At 40.8% G+C, this 21,741-nt stretch overlaps 1 protein-coding gene across 1 annotated transcript in view; it reads right to left on the bottom strand.

Annotated features, from left to right (window-relative positions):
* Positions 1–14,106: 14,106 nt before the first annotated feature.
* The window catches only part of SCGN (secretagogin, EF-hand calcium binding protein), a gene marked incomplete at both ends in the record, with an annotated part of 29,749 nt that continues 22,114 nt past the window's right edge, over positions 14,107–21,741 (bottom strand). Inside the window, 2 exons of the mRNA XM_080710296.1 lie at positions 14,107–14,235; positions 20,080–20,148. Coding sequence (XP_080566422.1) covers positions 14,107–14,235; positions 20,080–20,148 — 198 coding nt within the window. The remainder of the gene's footprint in view (positions 14,236–20,079; positions 20,149–21,741) is intronic.

Below are 21,741 nucleotides of genomic sequence, written 5' to 3'. Positions count from 1 at the left end.
TTCCAGGAACCCCAGTACCACCAAAAAAAATAAAATAAAAAATAAGGTATGTGTTTGATTTCTAGAAGGGTAGGCATGAAATGATTCAAATGTAAACAAGGCCTCTTAACATTGATAAAAAGTACTTCACTCAATTATAGGGATATAAGCGTGGATTTAAAAAAATCTCTTCCTAGCATTTTTTTGTAGACACTCATTAAATAATGAAAGAGAGAAAAGGCATAATAATCTAACAGGTGCACAAAAATAATGATCACTAATTGGAATTAAGTTCGGCATGATACTCATTCATAAACCTTAATGAAGATGCAAACATAACTGGTTAAGATATATGGGAATACATTTCCTCATATTAGTTCTTTAACCTTGAGACAGGATTATTTACCAGCCAAGGTTTGGAGGTTTCAGCCCCTGACCTGTAGCCTAACTCAGTTGTCTTCAAGATCCAAAAGAATTAAGTTCAGGGGACAGTTTAATAGAGGGAGACAAGACAAAAGGGCTCCAATACAGAGGGATCCCAAAAGGGTCCCCAAATCTCAGTGCTCACACTGGGCCCTGGCTGCTGGGGAGATATATCACTATTGCTGCTACTCTGTTTTGCTGGTATTATAGCTTAGGAAGCTTGCTTGCAGCTCTTCTTGTTCTCTGACACTGCTCTGTTCTTCTCCCTCTATTTGCCCTTAATGCTATTTCTCTGCTTTCTGGAGACTACATTTTATATCTTAGCAACTTTTCTGATTGGTCCTTAACATCTGGGCCCTGATTGGTCTTTAGATATGGGCCTTGATTGGTCTTTAGATCAGGACCCTGATTGGTCCTTATATCTGGACCTTTCTAGGCCAGTCAGTGTTGACCTAGAAGTTAGGCCTGCTAGCAAGGCTCTTACTCCATTTCACTACATTTTAACCTTTATCAACCTGTGTTGCGTCTTTGCCTCAACTGTTGTAAATCATTCTAAGTACAAGTGCCTATCAGCGTCCTCTTTTCTATCCTTATCTTAATACCATCTAACTAAAAAAATTTATTGTCCATAACACCATTTCTTCTAATATTTCTGATACTTTTTGGCTCAAATATTTTCATTATCTTTTAATTTAATTTACGTGTGTGTGTGTGTATAACTTTAATTTTATTATTTTTCTGGATGACTATTTTCAAATTTACCATCTGTGTGTATGTGTGTGTGTGTGTGTGTGTGTGTGTGTGGTACTGGGGGTGGAACACAGGGGCTTTTCTACCTCTGAGCTATACTCCCAGACCTATTTTATATATTATTTGGAAACAGGGTCTCACTAAGTTGCTGAGAGCCTCACTAAGTAGCTGAGGCTGGCTTCGAACCTGTGCGATCCTCCTGTCTCAGCCTCCCAAGCGCAGGGATTACAAGTGTGCGCTACCACACCCAGCTAAATTTACCATCTTCATGCTTAAGAGTCCCAAAAAGACTTGTGAGTGCACTTCTTTAACCCCAGACTATATATTTATGATTTGTTTCATAAAGAACAAGTGCCAAGTACAGTTCTAGGCAACAATTAGCCATTGTAAATAATCCTAAACACCTACAAGTAAGTAATGTTTTCCTTCTCTGGAAGTATTTCTTTAATGTTTCAGAGTATTGGAGAGCTGGTGCTGAACAAATAAGGTAAGGCCCTGTCCTCGAAGTGCCTGGGTTTCTCCTCACTAATAATCCACATCCCTTCATCATTAGGTCTTAAATACCTCAGGCCCTTTCTTCATTTGCCAGTTCTCTGATTCATATCTCCCAGCTGTTACCCCTGTAAAAAGTATAAAAGTTTTTTCTGTCCAACGGATGATCAGAAAATAGCCATTTTAGCTCATATAGGCTTTGATTGACTAGAATCTTCCAGAATGTCAGCCATTTTGGCTGATAATTCCTTTGGTTGAAAGTAATCTTCCAGAATCTTACGCTTTGTTTTAAAACTTCCACTTGTCTTAGAAATAAACCAATCACTGCAGAGTTGTACTTTAAACTCTGTGTGTGTGTGTGTGTGTGTGTGTGTGTGTGTGTGTGTGTGTTTTGCCAAACTTTATTTCAGAATTCCCATCTGCCTTAGAAAATAGCCAGTTACAGAATTGTGAGCGCAAGCCCTCACTAATCAGGTCAAGGGGCAGGATCACGTCTAGGATAAAAACCTGAGTGGGCTGCTGCTCAGTGTGCTTGGTGATCAGACTGTGCTGTACTCCCTTCTGCAGAAGTAAACCGGTTTTCCCTTGCTGAGCGACTCTCGAGTGTCTTGTTTTGATCGCCAGCTTGCATTTGTAAGCTCAGCATCTCTTAGCCTTCAGGACAGAGCTTAGCTTCCACAGCTTCACTGGTGCTGGGTCTGTCTAGCCCCTGCTTACAATATCTAGTTTCTTTTTTTCATCCCATTCAGTCATGCTGTCATTTTATTGATCAATTTGCAGTTCCTTGAACCCACTTTATTTAATTCTCCTGTGTCTGTCGTAGGTGAATTCTCTCTTGGAATGCTTCTTCAATTACTTTGTTTCTATACATCATTGGTGAATATGCTCATACATCATTTGTGAGGCTTTCCTTAACTATTGCCCCAATCTTTGGGACATTTGAAAGTCCTTACTTTGTCACCCTACTGCACCCTAAACACATTACTTGTAACATTAACATATTCCAGTGAAAGTTGTTGATTTTTATGTCTGTCTATTTTGCTTAACTATGAAGCTTTTTGTAATGTCTTGTTACCCTATTACAACACCTAAAACAGAAGAAACCAATCATATGTTGGTTGGATTCAGTAATCATATTTTACTTTTGGTTTCCAGTTTCACTTTAGTACTTTAAACATAATATTATTAAATGTTTTTCTGATTACATCTTAATAATTCTTATTTTTAACTACTGTATAGTGGTCCATCCAAATACATATGTTGAGAAATTACTTCATGCTATATATTGTCCTAAGTACTTTATACAAGTGATTTTATTTAATCCTAAAGCAATTCTATAGGTAGTGCTATGGATTGGATCTGGTTGAATGTCCCCCAAAGGATCATGTGTTGAAGTTTGATTCCCACTGTAAAGCGTTAAGAAAATACTGAATCTGGCCACTGTTTAGAGGTCACCTTTGGGAGATGACTAGGATGGGCCCTCATTACTGAACACCAGTTGCTTCATAAAAGAGAGAGATTGGCCATGAGTGACATTCACAGGTGCACCTCTTTCCTATCACATGACATCACGCATCACCTTGGGACTTTGCCAGATAAAAAGCTGTGCTTCTTCAGCCTTGGACCTCCAGAATCATGAGCCAAAATAAACCTCCTTTATTTATAAAGCCACAGTCTTTGGTATTTCATTACAGTAATGAAAGCAGTATGGACTAAATGGAACAACTAAAGCACTGTTACAGGTAGGTGCTATTATCATACCTGTTTTACAGATGAAGAGATCAAACTGATTTGGATTCCCAGAGCAGGTATTAGGCCCAAGTAATTCAGCCCATAAAGCATGATTGGAGTGCCCACCTGAACCACTACTTTATCAGAGAGGATGCACCATAATTAAACTAAACATACATTCTCCTATTCTGCTTACAATACTTTATTACCACAGTCAATGCTGTAATGAGCATCTTCAGATTTTTTTTCTGAAGCATTGGCTTAAATAATTTCTAGATATAGAATGATTGGTCAAGGAATATGAAAGATTTCATGTTTGGTTTGTTTGGTTTGTTTTATGTATCGTAAAATTAGTCTTCCAGATGGCTGGAAGAAAAGGCCATCAGCAAAATGTGAGACTATATCTGTTATATTTCGCCCTCACTGGATTTGGTCTTTCAATGAAAATTTCTTACTTGGTAGGAGATAACTCTCTCACATTACAATACTAATGTACATTTCTTTTCACCAGAGTGAGACTAGCATTTTCTGGCATTATAAACTTAAGTTATAATAGCTCTTTATAGAATATTTTTATAAAATCTGAATAAAAATAATTGTACAATATAATTGACTTTTTTTAAACAGTCTCCCAACAAAGAACAAATTCCTTATTAACTTGAAATATAGTCAGACATGAGTTCCTTTAAAGTCAAATATAATCATATCTGACACCAGAGGGAGCTCAGTATGCATTCCACATGCAAATATTTCCAATTTTTAATGCATTTCTGGAATGACGCTAGAGAAAATTATGAATGCTTCATTTAATCGGTCTAGGGAAAAAAAGTAGAAATTAGTGCTTAAACATTCAGACTTCCACCTTTCTGTGAACTGGGAACAATATGAAATGAGAATGATGCTTGAATGAATAGCAATGGTAGAACACCAGGATTCCTGTGCAGATTTGGTGCCATTGTTATTTCTGCCTTTTGTGAGCACAGAAATCGCATAAGCCTGCTTCAAAACCCAGTTCAGCTCAGCAGGCAGAGGGGCCACCAGGTATACCAGCCAGGTTGGCTGCAGGGGATTGTTCAGCCATGGTGCACATGGGGCATGTGGAGATGAGACTTTTCACCCTGCAGCCTCCCTGAGCCTTGGGGACCAGCTTGCCTGAGGTTTGCCGAGCACCCAGAAGCCACCTCTTACCTCCACTACTGCCAAATACTAGGATGAGCTTTTGTAAACTTTGTATCTCGGGGCACACGGGAACTCTGCCCATCCTACAGAACACCAGTGTGAGAACACTTCTTGCCTCCCGTCTCCCCTCATGTTTCTCCCTCAGTTCTGGGAAGTGTCCTCTTGTTCTTACAAGCTGTGGAGGAAAGAAAAACCACTTCTGCCCAAATCCAGTGGAGCATGGGAATAAAAACCTTTGGGAAGAAAGTCCTGGGTTTTAGTCCTGGATCTGCTCCTCTTCACCTGAGGTCCCTGTGGGAAGTTTCCTGACATCCCAAACTTCCTTTCTTCATCTGGAGCATGGAAGAATCTCCAAGGACGGTTTTGTGGATAAACTTCCTGGCACTTTAACTGTTCAGCACTTATAAACTGTTCAGCAGATATAAATTGCAACACTCCTGTCCTTTGTTTGTTGAGGCCCGCTTGCCGAGTTCTGTAGCACTCTTAGAATTTACCATAGGACTTCTCTGGTGTGGTGTCAAGTGGATATCTAGAGGCAGGTAGATGCACACTTTTTGGGTACCATCTGCACTGTTTAAGATACAAATACAGAAAGGCATTTTGAGGAAGACCGAATGGCTGAGCCTTGAGCTGAATACCCAGGAGCCCCCTCCTGCCTCCACTGCCAAAATATTGGGATCATCCTATTTAGAAAGACTGTATCTCAGTTTTCACTTATGTTACAAACCCCATATAACGGCATCCTTTTTGGAAGCATTTTTAATACTTCCATTACACTAATCACATTGACTCTGCCAATTTTTATTTTGCCATCTCTATATTATTGGGCGCTTGGATTTTGAAGGGTTTTCCCAATTATTACTAGCCCTGAAATAAATTTCCTTTTACATAAACATCCATTAGGTTTTCTCCCTTAAAATAGATTTAATTACTAGAAGTGATATTTCTGTATCAAAAAGTCAGTTTCCTTTTTCTTTCTTTTTGTAAAATAATTTGTGGAAAATTTGTAGAGAAAACAGCATTATGATGTCCCCTCCCACCCCGGCTTCAGCAATATGGCCAGTCTTGGTTCCTCTGTAGCCTGACTCAGATTATTTGAAGCAAATCCAGTGCCAGATATATCCTTGCATTTGTAAATATTTTAGTGTGGATCTTAGAGAAACAATGTCAGATATTTGGGTTTTTTTTTTTTTTTTTTTTTTTTTTTTGGTGGTGGTACTGGGGTTCCTGGAAACCCTTCTACCTCCGGGCTACACTCCCAGACCTATTTTTTGTACTTTTTTTTTTTTTAATTTGGAAACAGGGTCTCTTAAGCCAGGGCGGCTGGCTTCGAACTTGCGCGATCCTCCTGTTTCTGCCTCCCAAGCTAGGGGATTACAAGAGTGCGCCACCACGCCCGGCATCAGTTTTCTTTTTAAAGTGACAAACTTCAAGGGAAATAATATTTGTAGATCAAGTAACCAGGAATGATTACATAATTAATAAGCTGCAAGAATGTGAATTTTATACAATTTTCCATTCAGATTTGGTCATTTCTCCCCCTCTTTATGTACATATTAATGATGATATAGGAAAGTCAGGCATTCTTTTGCCACCCTGCCAAGTGTCTCATCAGACTCAAACACTCCAAATGACTCTTGTGCTTAGAGTAAGTTATTTTCCTGAATGTATATATGCAAAGTCTAGGAAATGCCATGGGAACATCAAAATTCACTTTTTATTGGTAAATATTCTACGGGTCAGGCTCCATTCCCAGAGCATCTGATGTTCACCCCAGCTACCTGCCCACCCCTTCTCACCCGGCTTCCTTTATCTAGATTGATTTCTCCTTTCCATTGTCAAAATACAACCCCCAGCAAATCCAAGAGACTGTTTTTACCTTTTGCAATTGATGTAGATCTAGTAACAAAATGTAGTTGACAACTTTCCAGGAGATATCATAATGATTTTTATTTAGGTGGGTTTTTTGTTTCTGTTTTTTCTGGTTCAGCTGCTCTGACTCCCCTTAAATCTTCCTGAAAGGGAAAGCCACAAAGGAATTTCCCAGATGCCTGAGAAAGGCGGGGCAGGGTGTTATGAAGGAGGGTTGATACAGGAGCCCCTTGCTGTGGGAAGCCCTTTCTTCCAGGAGAGGACTTGGGGCTCAACAGACTGCTACAGCCCATGCCCTTCTGCCTTCTCCTTCTCCTGCCTCCATTAGTTCCGAGCCTTCTTTCTCTATCTGTCTTTCTGTCTCACCTATGGACCTACCTCTCCCAGGTTCAAGCTTAATAAAAGTGGTCAAATGTGACGAATTGTTGTATACAGGTTTAGCGGGAAACAAGAGACCCGAGAGTCCAAGGAAATGTTCCAGCTGAACCCTTTATTAGCTGGCCAGTGGCGGTACCCTAAGTCTAGAAATCTGACTAAAGGGGTATGCTGACTAGGTAGGGGTAGGAGCTTATAAGGGAGAAAATCACAACAGGTTTGCATAATAGATTATATCTAGCAAGAAGCTAAGAATGCCCTGAGAGTATGGGGAAAGGGTATTGACGTTGGTGAAAGGGGAGCAGATACCACGTGAAAATCATTCTGAACGAAGAAACCTAGGTTCATGCCAGCAGTTAGGCAGGAAGTTAAGGGGCAGACTTACCCTAGGTCATAAGATTACATGGTAGAGTAAGATGGGGAACGTTGTACCTATAAAAAGCTGTTTTATATTTTGAACTCCGGTGACTTCGTTCCAAGTCATCCCACTATGTCACTCTGTGGCGTAGTGCTTTACTCTAAGCTCTATCTTTCCCTCTTTCTAATGGTGCCATAACAGTTACAACCTGTATTCCTTTCTTTGTAAGAATAAACTCATTTAAATATTCAGCAAGAGTCCAGACTATCCTCAGTCTGGACAAGAACCCGCGGTTCACAGGAACAGTTTCCGGGAGCCTAGCAGAGGTCCCCGGGAAGAGTTTCCCAAACCATAACAGTTTCAAAACATAACATTAAGTAGCAGGAAACTGTCAAGGTTCATGCTGATCACTGCAGGGTTCATACCCCCTTGAGGAAGCATTTCACTGGATTATTCATCTAAAGGGGAGGGAAACCCATTGAGTTCCTCACCAGTCCTCTGGTTTGCACAGGACCCAGGCTGTATTCCTAAATATGTGGTTCCAAAGGGAGATGAGATGGGTGAGGCTTTCATTCACTGCATTTGAAGAAACCAGTGAGACCTGTTCACAGTCACCTGGGAGGTTGAACAGCCCCAGCTGTGGCCAGTGGAATCAGAAGAAGGCCGAGCATCAGCTTCTCCCACCACTCCAGGATGTTCCTGCTATGTCCCCACAGAAGGGCCCTGTGTGAGCAGGACCATATGAGTGAGTGGTGGGATGAGAAAGGCCCCCATGCCTTCAGAGTGACCCCCTGAGGGGAAAATGTCCCAGTGTACCTACTCATTGCCATCTTAGACCTTTCAAACCATGCGCCCAGCTCCTGAATTTACCAGGTTTTGAAAAAAGATAAAAGGGAAAACTGTTCAACCGTTCCATTAGCAGGAATGTATTTGGGAATTTGAGTACAAGTATATCTCTTATCCAAAGTTTATCTCCAAAAACAGTGGTAAAAAAAAATTACTCCCAAAAGTTGTGTGAAGTAATAAAACACTAAATCAACCATATTTAGAAGGACAGCTATATAATTGAACAGGAACATTTTTTTATCTCTCTTATTTCATAGGACAAATAACCTTTTTTGGGCTTAAAGGAAAAGATTTTTTCTAAGTACTCATAAGCAGTAGCATTGTGTCGAGCACATGATGTATCTGTGGCAAAAGACTTGGGTTTCTTTTTGTGTAAAAATTTTCATCATGAATCAATCGTTCATGGATTTATAGTAAAACTAAATATTAGAAAGATGTAAGAGATTTAAAATACTTTTCCATATTTTCAGAATAAACCTAAACCTAGAAGATGGGAAAGAATGTAGCAACTATAGGCTATTCACTAAGACCATCTCTCCAAGGAAGTCATGGTGGTGCACGCCTATAATTCCAGTACTTGGGAGGCTGAGACAGGAGGATTGCAGGTTCAAGGCCAACATGTGGTAACTTCATGAGACCCTTAGCCACTTAGCAAGACCTGGTTTCAAAATAAAAAATAAAACAGGGATAGGGGTGTAACTCAGAGGTAGAATGCCCCTGGGTTCCATCTCTAGTACCATAAAAAAAAAAAAAAGCCTCTCCACGCTGGTAGCAGTCAGCTGTGGTTAGGTGTCATTCAGTGAACCAGAAATTTGCAGCAACATGGATAGAACTGCTTATTTCATGTAAAGTTAAATAAGCCAGGCACAGAAAGGCAAACACCACATGTTCTCATTCATTTGTGGAAATTAAAAAAAAAAATCAATGTCATAGGAAAAAAAAGGGGGGTGGGGAATGGAATAGTGGTCCCTGGAGACTAGAAAGGAGAGAGCAAAGACAATTGGAGAGAAATTAGATACCAGGGACCAAAATATAGTAAAGTAAAAGGAATTAGTTTTGTTGTATGGCACAGAAAGGTAACTACAGTCTATTCTATTTCAAAATAACTACAAAAAGGTCTGAAGGTTCCTAACTCATAGAAATTATAAATAGTTGAGATGTATATGCTCACTTTACTGATATGACCATTACACATTGTATACACTTATCAAATTGCTGTTCCTTACCCCATAAATATATACAAATATTATATGCTAATATTATTTTAAATCATAGAAGAGGATTGAAAAATGTCACTGGCTTTTGAAGTTAGACTCAATCAAATCCTGACCCCTTCACTCACCAGCCAACTGTGTGTCATTATTGTTGTCATTTTTCCTCGCTCATTTCTCTGGTTTCTCAGCTGTCTTCATTCCCTGTTGCTGCCAAGCAAATCTACACAAACTTTGCATTTTACATACACACACTGGTGATTGCTCAGGCGGGCTCAGTCCTTTGCTTGCTGCTTCTCTGCTTCTCTCCTCACAGTGGCTGCTGCTCTTGCCTAGGGCCTTTCACTGACCCACTCTTCTTCCTGATAGGCACTGACAGTGCTTGCTTTGCTATAGGGAGGCTGACAACTCTTCTGATTGGCCCTTATATCTAGGCCCTGATTGGTCCTTAGATCTGGGGGCCTTGATTGGTCCATTTTCAACCCATTTCTGACCCATTGGAAGCTAAAAGATAAAGAGGGCCCCTGGCCTAACCCCAGCTCTGCCATCTTTATCAGCTGGTCCTAGCCTGTCTCAGTGTACAGGTTTCAAGAGATATTCTCAAGGACTCCATTATGGGCTTTTGTTCCCCTCAAAATTCAATCCCAATTCCCAGTATCTCACAATGCAACTTGATTGGAAATAGGGTTATTGCAGATCTGATCTGATGAGGTTGTACTGGAGTAGTGTGGGTTCTTAAGCCATATGACTGATATTCTTATGAAAGGGGAAATTTGGACACAGAGACTTACAGGCACATAGGGGAGTCCATGTGAAGATGAAGACAGAGCTAGGGTGTTGCTGCTATAGGCCAAGCAACACTAAAGATTGCCAGTGAACACCAGAAGCCAGGAGAGAAATGGAACAGATTTTTCTCACACCCTCAGAAGGAACCAACCCTGCCAACACCTTCACCTCAAACTTCCAGCTCCCAGGATTTGTAAGACAACAAATTTCAGGAAATTTAGCCCCTGCCCCCAATTTTGGTATTTTGATATTTTAACTAAAAAGCACCAATAAGCTATTTAGCAAGTGACTAGCAAAGCTGGGATTTGAACAACTGCCTGACTCAAGTCTTCTGCTCTTTCCTGGTAGACCAGCTGTCTCTTTCTGAGGGGAGCCAAGCACTCACTTCCAAATGGGTAATCAAGGTTAGCCTCCTGGAAGAGGCAGGCTTGGGGCTTTGCTTGAAGGTCAGAATTGTGTGATGTAGAGAAAGGGGAGTGAGGCCTGCCTAAGAAGATAAAACCTGACTCTGACAAACCTGGTCTGTTAGTGGGTTGAAAACTGCTGACCATAAAATCTGCAGCCATTGAAGACGGAGACACTAGATTTCCATGAACTTCAATGTGCCAATAATCCAAGGTTAGGCTTTCATAAAAGCAACTTCTTTTCTTGGCTGGCTGTCAGGGGCAGGAGGGGACAGGAGAGGGAGTGTCTCAACAAGATACATCACGTAGCTAAGTCTTTCACGTGAGCTCCTCTCTCAGAAGTTCCCTGCTCGTACAGTTACCCAGTCTCTGGATATAAGGAGAAATCTGAATGTAGCCACCATTTTGTGCATCCAGTCAAGGAGGAAACATTGGCAAAACACCTAAAGATGTAGTCTTTTTGTCCAAAAAGGAAAATATCCAGGAAATGTTTAAAAGACTAGTTAAATTGAGTGATCTGAGCTGAGTTGACCTACAGGGTAATCAACCACAAGATCACAGATGGGTCAACAATGACCTTTGGAAGTCCAGAAAATGTTTTTCAAAGCAATGATGGATCGATAAAACTGCCAGTGCTGTGCATTTATCTGCTCTATGTTCAAGAGTCTTTCTCTGAAGAATCTGCATCTGTTAAAGGTCATCCTCAACCCTCTAGCCTGTGAACCAGCCTGCCAGCCCCCTGGTGACAGCGTGCTGGATCTAATTGCAGGTTGCCCTCTTTGACAGCTCTTTCTGACAGGACAAATGCTGCCTTTTCCACCTCTGGCTTAATCTGGAGTTACACAAATGCTGTGATCCTGATGTAACAGCTGAGAATGGCTTAGATCATCATCTCTCCACGGTAACATTACCGCTCTGCAGTATCATTAGCGGTATTAACACTTGCCTGTGGATTACTGTAATTGTGCATGCAGTAATCAGTGCTGAGTCAGAATGACACAGGTTTGTAAGAGGGACATTAAGAGCATATACCAAGCAGAGGTTTCCACACAAACTATTTTTCCTTCCCCTCCAGCCACCATGCGTACAGCATTTTCTCACTCAGTGTATCTCTCTCCTATACTCAGAAGACCTAGGGCGAAAAGTTTTGCTTCCATGTCTAAGTGGCAACTAAGCATTGTATGTTGATGGATGAAGGAAATAAAGACATAAAGTAGGGTTTCTTAGTTTCCTGACTCTCCTTCAACTCTCTGAAGGGGTGGCTCTTAATGGCAGCTGCACATGTGAAAGACTTGAGTTATTTCCAGCAAAAAGAAAAGATGCTGATGCGGATGCTGTTGAAGTTACTGTTTCTCTGCTGTGGTTAGAGCACAGTGAGCCCTAACGTGACCAGGGAAGTGTCCTGTCCAGCATCATGCTGTTTCCCTAGAATTTTGTCATGAAGCCAGGTCCAATCTCACTATTCTAGGACCCAGTGAGCTTTCTTCTTACAGCCAAAGGAATCTCCCCCCAGCCACCCACACACTTGGATGTAGGGAGCCAACTTGTGCTCCTTCTTCCCCATCACCCCCTCTGCCACCAAGTCCTTCCTATCTTCTCCACAGAAATCTAAGTTCTTCCGCTTTTAAAAGAGAAATACCTGGAGAAATGACAGGTCAGGGCCATGCATCTTTTATGTGGCAGTGAGGCAGAGGGGTAAGAAAAGTGGTCATTTCTTGATTAACAGGAAAGAAGTTGGAAAATGCAAAGCTGTCTGCCCAAATTAAAATTTCCAAATAAGCAGCTGGCACCAAAAGCAAACTCAGTGGCACCCCAGGTAAAACTCAGGAACACTGACCCTGTCTTGATTTAACATTATTTTTGTATTGTGAATTTTGGTTTATTTAAATATTGCATTAAGAAAGTATTTTTCAGCTGGGCATGGTGGCACCTGCTTGTAATCCCTGCGCTTGGGAGGCTGAGACAGGAGGATCACACAGGTTCGAAGCCAGCCTCAGCTACTTAGGGAGGCTCTTGGCAACTTAGTGAGACCCTGTTTCCAAATAAAATATAAACTAGGTCTGGGAGTATAGCACAGAGGTAGAAAGCCCCTGAGTTCCTCCCCCAGTACCATAAAAAAAAGGCATTTTTTTAGCCAGGCATGCCTGTAATTCTAGTATTTGGGAGGCTAAGACAGGAGGATCACAGGTTCAAGACCAGGCTCAGCAACTTAGTGAGACTCTCAGCAACCTGGTGAGACCCTGTTATAAAATAAAGAATAAAAAAGGAATGGGGGTGTGGCTTGGAGGTAGAATACCCATAGGTTCAATCCCCAATACAAAAAAATAAGGTAATATTTTTTTTTTATCACTGAGTTAATTTTGTTGTTGTTGTTGGTACTGGTGTTCCTGGTAACCCTTCTACCTCTGGGCTACACTCCCTGACTTATTTTATATTTTTATTTGGAAACAGGGTCTCTTAAGCCAGCGCTGCTGGCTTCAAACCTGTGCGATCCTCCTGTCTCTGCCTCCCAAGCGCGGGGATTACAAGTGTGCGCCACCACGCCCGGCGATCACTGAGTTAATTTTTAGGACCACTAGATTTTATTCCTGGGGCAAACACTTCCCTGGCTCCACACTATTTCCCTCCCAGCTGGGAGTTACTAAGTGCTCAACTAATGATCAACCACCGTAATTATCATCTAGATGAAAGGAAATAAAGATTCAACGTTGTGTCAAAGCCCACTTGATCCCTGAGTCAAGACCCACAGAGGTGAGGATGGCCCAAGTTCTCAACTAAAATATCTTGCCTAATGCCCCATAAGAGGCAAGCATTCTGTTTATAAATGAATATTTATCCTGCTTTGCTATTTATTAGCTAGGAGATGTAGCTAATACATCTAATTACCCTCTCTAATCCCAAATATTCTAACTCTTAAGACAAAAATAACAATGGCACCTTCCTCACAGCCCTCTCTGTTCATAGCTTAGTTTCTGTTTTCAAGAGAAATGGCTGTTTTGTGGTACTTCAAGCTAGGGGAAAGGTGCAGCTGTCCCCAGATCCCTGCACTAATGTTGGCCTGGCAGGGAAGCCACAAGCTAAGAACAGAAGCCGAGTTTAAAAGAGAATTTAATTAAATGTAGGCAGAATGAATTCTGAGGTGACTGCAGGGTGCAAAACCAGGAACGAAGCAAAGTCAACACTGATGTTTGGTGTACAAACTCCTGAGAAACCACCAGAGAACTTCAAAGAAACCCATTCAAGGGAGAGCATTGCCAAAGCCGAAACACAAAAGCAAGGACCAGCACATTTTTGTTTTCAACTGCAGATTTATTTTCACATAAACATTGACATGTAGGAGCTATAGAACTACCACACATGCCAAGTACCACTCAGACTCAGCAGAAAGCCACTGGAAAGCAGGAGATGTAGGTACTCAGCCACGCCAGCATCCTGGCAATAAACTGAGCAGATCTAACAAGCTCGAGAAACCTTTGGGGAGACAGGAGGCCCCGGAACAGAGGGGAAGCCAAGTGGCTCTGTGGGGACATCAGGGAGATGGATCCCGTGGCTCCTGGAAGAGGCCCTCTCTTCCACTCCTGCCCAAGAAAACCATACTGTGAGTGAGAAGATTACCCATTTGTCCCTGACAGCAAAGCAGACACAATTCCACATGAAAGCACAGAAGTATGAGGTGGGGGAGGAACAAGCCACGTGGAGATCAAGGGCTCATCTTCAGCCCAAGACACAGAGCCAGCTCAGACTTCTGGATTTTTCCATCCTTGTTCACATCACAGTGACGCAAGAGAATCTCTCGGAACTTATCAAGGTCCACGCCGCTGATGCTAGGCTGAGGATGACAAGAGGAGGCATCAGTAGACAGGACAAAGGCAGGTGTCCCTCCAACACCCGCCCTGGGACCCTGGGCAGGTGCTGCCATTGGAGAGCTTCAAAGGGGGCAGCCACAAGGAGCCCAGCCCTCCTCAAGAAAACCGCACTGAGGATATGTTTTCAGCCAGTAGCTTCACTTCTCAGCCTGTCCCTCCCAGCAATAAAAAGCTTCTATTTCTACATTACTTGCTCACGGTTCTCATGAAAAGCCTGTTTTATTAACAATAGTAACAGGGATATTTTGTCTCAACATAGAGAATGGTGATCACAAATTTGTTCTTGCTCGCACCCATGAGAGAAGACACACTATTACTTACCAGTGGGAGGTTTGTGTACCTCTGGTTTAAAGAGGGGTTATATGGAATGAAAATCTAATGTTTTCCATTATGCTGTTGAGCTAGGAACCTAGGATTTATTCCAAGGGATATTTTTAGTACTAAGAAGGAATTGCGGTGCATGTTAGCTAGGAAAAAGACTTTAAGCTCAAATGCCTGCAGAAGTTAAGCAATGTTTAAACGAATCAATTCTCCCTTGGAGATTTCGTTTAATCCTCATCCTAACGCTGGGAGGTAAATAATTACACCTATTTTTATGGATTAGGAAACAGAGGCTCAGAGAGAACTTATACATCTTGACAAGTTAGAAAGTTGAGCCATTCCCTTGGCTTCCAGTATTACTGCTCACATTTTTACTCCTTAGGAGGTCTTGAGTTTTTTACTTTCCACCTTCTAGATTAAATCGCAGGTTCTTGTGCTGATTTTTATGTGCTGTGCTGAGTGAGCCACAGGCTCTCAAAAGTCTTGCACAGAGATTATGTGCATGTGGCTGACAATTCTGCACAGTATTCTTAAAATGTTGCTAGGAGGGAAGATGTTGACATCTTATCACAAAATGTTGTGATAACCACAAGATGTTGTGCTCTTACCACAAAAGGAAAAACAAAACAAAAACACAAAAAGTGAGGGGCCAGGAAAACTTGCAGATGATGAATAAATTCATAGTATCGATGTGGAGATGATTTTATGGTTGTATCCTTATCTCCAAACACATAAAATTGTATACAATAAGTATCTGTAGCTTTTTGTGTCCATTACCCCAATAACATAGTTGAAACGAAGCTGTGACTGTTTCCTCAGGGACTTGCTAACTTATCAGACTGACAGAGGAAAGACTTAGGCACTGTTTTCCAAGCATTGGGAGCGGGTTGTTCTGAAATCCACATAATCTTGTGAATGCAATGCCAACATAAACATCAAACATGGTTTTTCAAAAATTAAAAGTGTGTAAAATGGGCTCACTTTAGGTTATTATCACAATCAAGGAACCTGTCCAGAACTCTAAACTTAGCAACTAGGCCAGCTCAGTGCTGACCTGGTAGTGGTTCTGCTCTGAAAGTGCTCTTAAAATGAATTCCAGAGCTGGGTATATAGCTCAAAGCAACTGAACAGTTGCGCAAAAGCATGAGGATCTGGGTTCAAGACCCAGTACCACAAAAAGTCTAAATTATAAATTCCATATATTGCTTTGTCACATGACTTTCTTATAAAATGAAAATTAAAAAGTCACAAGAGAAGCTGGGCATGGTTGGCGCACACTTGTAATCCCCGTGCGTGGGAGGCGGAGACAGGAGGATCGTGCAAGTTTGAAGCCAGCCTCGCTGGTTTAAGAGACCCTGTTTCTAAATAAAAATATAAAATTGGTCTGGGAGTGTAGCCCGGAGGTAGAAGAGTTCCATCCCCAGTACCACCAAAACACACACACACACACACAGTCACAAGAGAGGACTCTGTTTACAAAGCCCCAAAATGTCAGATAAATTCTTCAATTTATATAGTGATTTTTTTTTAAAGAATCCTAGAAGAATAAGATAGGTCCAATAAAAACTAGAGAGATCTAGAAAGGTTTATATCCCCATTATTTGGCTACAAAGGAGAACATTAATAAGCAATTACCGTGTACATACTTTCCAGCTCAACAAATTATCTAGGGATCTCTGTTAATGCTGAATTGCTGGTGCTTGGGCAGGGGGGTGGGGCATCGTCTTGCTGTCCCAATAGCCCTGTAGAAGCAGAGTCAGGAACCAAAGTGATGAGGGGATTTCTTGTCCACACTGAGGGGATATGAGCCCATCAAAGAGCAGGACTGCCTTGCTTCCAAAGTCTTTTTGAACAGTCTAGAATTTTCCCCTTCTCTTTAATATTCTCTGGGAAATGTCTTATTTACTATGTTTCTGGTTTGAACTTCTGTCTTTTGTTACTGACCTTTGAATACCATTACCAAACTCAGTGACAACTGTAAAGTAGAATCACTGAAAATTATTAAGATAACCCAGATTCAAACCGAAGCATTTTAAGGAGGAATTCAGCAAAATTACACTGCATATAGACAGCTAGGTGGGTTTTCTTTTAGAAAAATTATATGGAAATAGCTACAATCATAGCAACTAAACTCATAGAAACTGAGGCAGGAAGATTGCAAATTCAAGGCCAGCCTGGGTAATTTAATGAGACTACCTCAAAGTAAAAAGGGCTGGCAGTGTAGCTCAGCAATAGAGCACCCCTGGGTTAAATTCCCAGCGCTGAAAATAAATAAATAAACAAACAAATTAATGCTATCTTGGCTTCCATATATTGTGAAATAGTATTAATAGCTATTATTTATTGAGCTCTTAGTAACAGCTTATTATGTATAATAATTAATTAAGTAGCACAACATGAACTGCCTTATGTATATTTTCTCCTAAAATATTTATGACAAGTGGGATGTGGTCGACTATGCCTGTAATCCAGTCCTTAGGAGACTGAGACAGGAAGAGAGCAGGTTCAAGACCAGCCTCAGCAACTCTGTGAAGCTCTCAGCAACCTAGTGAGACCCTGTTTCAAAATAAAAAATATGTTTGAGAATGTAGCTCAGGGTAAGAATGCTCCTGGATTAAATCCCCAGTACCAAATAACAACAACAACAACAGCAGCAGCAGCAGCAGCAACAACAACAACTACATGACAATTTAGCAAAGGTAGGATCTATGACAATTCCCATCTTCCAGATGACGAAGCTGAGATTTGGAGATGCCCAAGGTACATTGCCAGTGGATGGAAAGACCTGGCTTAGAGTACAGAGTGGTTTAGACCCTAATTTCTCAACCTGAATTCTTCTTGGCTTCTTAATTTTTGCTTTTCTTTATTTCAATATTTTTGAAATAATTATGCAGAAATAATTTATAATCAGAAATAAAGTAAAAATTTTAAATGATGGTAGGTGAATTGCTGTCCGACAATCTTAATAGAAGCATATCTTCTGCATATCTTTTGCATATCTTCTTTATTTTATGGTAATGGAGATTGAACACAGGGACATTCTACCTCCAAGCTGCACTCCCAACCTTATTTTTTATTTTTATTTTAAAACAGGGTCTTGCAAGCCGGGAGTGGTGGCACATGCTTATAATCCCAGCATTCGGGAGGCTGAGACTGGAGGATCGCGGTTCGCGGACAGCCTCAGCTACTTAGTGAGGCTCTCTGCAGCTCAGTGAGACCCAGTTTCAAAATAAAGAATAAAAAATAGGGCAGAGCTGTAGCTCAGAGGTCAAATGCCCCTGGGTTTCATCCCCAGACCTGCAAAAAAACAAACAACAAAAAAAACAGGGTCTTGCTAGGTTGATGGGAGACTTATTACTTGCTCAGGCTGTCTTTGAACCTGTGATCCTCCTGTTTCTGTCTTCCAAGTACTGGGATTACAAGTGTGTGGACTTAGCTCTGCCTATCTTCTTTTACATCACTGTCTCAGTCAAGATTACCCACTAGAGCAGATGGCCATGCACTGAGCTGCTGATTCCTTTTGAAATTCCCTCTTAAGTGTTAACTACTCTCAGGTTCAGAAATGTACTCTAAAGATGACAGCTGCTTTGATCTAGAAAGACTGTTATTTTGAGAAATCTTACTGTACTCAGGGTGTCTCTGTTATTCTCTAGTCATCACACCATCTTGGGAAGCACCTATAGTTGTACCTGTTTTATTGATGACAAAACAGATATCAGAGAGGTCGAGTAACTTGTTTACAAGTGTGCAGTTAGTGAATGGCTCATCTAGAATCAGAAAAGCCCAAGCACTGTTCAATGTTTTTTGCTGTCTCCTCGGAAGGAAAAAGGGAGGAAGCAAGGAAGGAAGGAAAGAAAAAATGAGGTGATACAAGAGGAAGAGGGCTAGCCTCTGCCACCATGACAGCCACTCTAGAAACCACATTTCCAAATCTTGGGTTCATTTATTCAGGCTGAACCCAGCCCCTCAAGTTGCCCAGCTGGTGAAAACCCAGCAACAAGTGCTACCTCAGACCCAGGAAAACTCATTTCCCACAGTTTGAGCCAAAATTAAAGAAAACAAATAGCAATGAAGGAAGGTGTATTTGGTCAATGACTGACTGTTCACTCGGGCTGAGCGTTCACAATCCCTGCCCAGCTACATGTGTAGACCCCAGGGAGAAGCAGGAGGCAGCTCTCTGTAAGGACCCGGAGCACCCAGGCCTGCACCCAGGCAGCCACGGTCTCTAGTTCCATTGCACAGAGGAGGTCAGGCTGCTCTTTAAAGTGGGTTCGTCATCCCACTCCTCCCATCAAAGGCAAACCGAAACTCCAGTTTGACAAGTCTTTCTGCCATGCAACTTCAATGTCCCACAGATCATTGTTCAGTTTCTGTTATAGAAGTCATTAAGTAGATAATGAGAAAAATGAGATTTTCTTTTAGAAATCAATACAAAAGGAAACACCTCACAAGCACATCAGTGATGTGCATCTATGCAGATGCCTCTGTACCTCCAACAGGTGCATCAAGTCATGGGGGAAAGAGTCACTGGGACTAGACGAGCAGAAATCAGGAGATGTCTCAGTTATTCCAGTTAGACAAAAGAGAATTTTGTCTGCTCAATCATAGTATGCAAATTTCCTGGAGAGTTGTGCGAAAATCATTATCTATGCATTTTTCTGGTGCAAGGCTCCCTAGTTTTGAATCAGACTTGCAAAGAACTGCCAAAAACAGTTTGTAATTGCTATTCTTATTTGCTGCTGTCTGGGCCAACCAGGAAATAATCATTGTGTATTGAACAAACCTCAAAAAAGAATTCCTACCAATACAGACTGTTAAGTTCATTGTCTACACAGTCCCATGGGAAAGGAGTTGAAAATGATCTGCTTAATCAGGTTATTCAGCCGATCAATACAGTTCTGCAGTATCTCAAAGGAGATTACCTTTATAAAACACTGTCTATCCTACATAAAAATAGCCATGTGATGTAAATATAACCTAATTATATCAGCCCCAACCACAGCAATATCTTAACAGAGAAGTATCCATTTTTAAGCTAGGGATCAGATAAACTCTTTCATGAAAAATATTACAATCCCAAATATAAGATTTATTATATGACACTGAATTTTTTAAAGCTTAGCTATTCTAATAACCAAGTCCAGGATAGTAGAAAGGACTTTCTGCAATTAAAAATAAAATAGTAAAATACAGAATGATATATTATTTTGGTAACCTAGATGGTTTTTTAAATGATGCTAAAAGATGCTCTTTAAAAAAGGATGCTTCTATGATGATTCCCTGTATTTTAAGCTCGATCATAAGAAGGCAAGGAAGACTTTTTGCTTTTCACAGAATCTCAAAGGTTATTAAACAGACTATGTCTAACTTTCTTTCTCTAGCATTAACCTTCAATCCTACTCATTCCCACAAATAAACAATGGGATCAACCAGAATGGCAGCCCTGGCCCAGGGCGGGAATAATCTCCACAGCCTCACAAAGTCACCTGCACAAGCTCCATCATGTCTTTGACAAAACCGTCCACTTCTGGGCCTTCTAGGGCTCCAGTTTTGCTCTGAAAGATAAAGAGAGAGAGAGTGCGCCTTAGCAGGGCAGGTGTAGTGATGCATGCTTGTAATCCCAATGCTTGGGAGACTGAGGTAGGAAAATTGCACATTCGAGGACAACCTCAGCAACTTAGTAAGACCTGTTTCAAAATAAAAAATTCAAATAAAAAAAGCCTGGGAATGTAGCTCAGAAGTAAAATGCCTCAGGGTTCAATCCCTGGTGTGTGTGTGTGTGTATGTGTGTGCGTATGTGTGTGTGTGTGTGAATGCGAGAGAGAGAGAGAGAGAGAGAGAGAGAGAGAAACATAGACAGAGAGACCCAACTACCCATATATGATTTTTTTAAATAAAAAAGGCAAATAATAAACTGGATGTGGTGGCGCACACTTGTAATCCCAGCATTTGGGAGGCTGAGACAGGAGGATTACGGTTCACAGACAGCCTCAGCTATTTAGTGAGGCCCTTTGCAACTCAGTGAGACCCTGTTTTAAAATAAAGAATAAAAAATATGGTGGGATGGTGGGGGGTGTGGCTTGGAGGAAGAATGCCCCTGGGTTCTATCCCCAGTACCAAAAAAAAAAAAAAAAAAAAAAACCAACCAAAGAATAAATTAGGCAAATAGATTACAAGCAGACTTAGAAATGGTGCATTTCAGCTTATGTTCTTCATGCAAGACAGGAATGTTTCCCATGAATTAAAAGAATTCTATAAGAATAACTTCATGCTCCCATGTGAGAAGCAGTAGATTTGAATCCCTTGACTCAGATATCTTCAACATAAAATTTGCTATCTTATTTGTTCTCCAAATACTAGGTTTCAGTTCAGATAAGTGATAATTGTACATCATACTGATTCTTTAAAGGATAGTTGAAATTTTTTAATTTACTTTATGACTGAGCAATGGCTTTGTAATTATTGAAATGTAGACTTTAAATCAATGGAGACTATCTAATAGGTATATTACAATCATCATTCAGACTACAGATAAAACTTTATTTTTCTACCCATGCAAACATGTGTTTCTATAAGATACAAAACCAAATAAAATTTCAGCTTCTTCTCTAAAGTTCCAGTTAGAACAACACATTTACTCTCTTTATGTTTTCTTAATCCTGGATTGCTAACATAAAATTCTAAAATTTCTATTCCCATGATGTATTTACCAAACACTCATATCATACTTGCTTATATGCCAAGCACACTTATAAAAGCTTTATAAACATGAATTCATTTAATCCCCATAAGAACTTGATTAGGTAGATATTATTATTATTTTTATCTTTTTTTTTTTTTTTGCGGTACTAGGGATGGAACCCAGGGGCATTCTACCTCCAAGCAACACTCCCAGCCCTATTTATTTTTTATTTTTTATTTTTTATTTTTTATTTTTTATTTTTTAACTGGGTCTCACTAAGTTGCAGAGGGCCTCACTAAGTAGCTGAGGCTATCTGTGAACTGCAAGTCTCCCAAATGCTGGGAGTACAAGCCTGTGCTACCACACCCAGTTCACTGTAATCTTATAGATAAGGGAGACACAATTCAAGAAGGCTGAGTCTAAGAAACCTGCCCTGGATCACATGGCTAATAAGGGCTGATGCAAA

The sequence above is a fragment of the Muscardinus avellanarius genome, assembly GCF_963383645.1.
Source record: "Muscardinus avellanarius genome assembly, chromosome: 14".
Classification (NCBI taxonomy): domain Eukaryota; kingdom Metazoa; phylum Chordata; class Mammalia; order Rodentia; family Gliridae; genus Muscardinus; species Muscardinus avellanarius.
The sequence above is the reverse complement of the archived record's forward strand: the minus strand, read 5'-3'. Positions and strand labels throughout refer to the sequence as shown.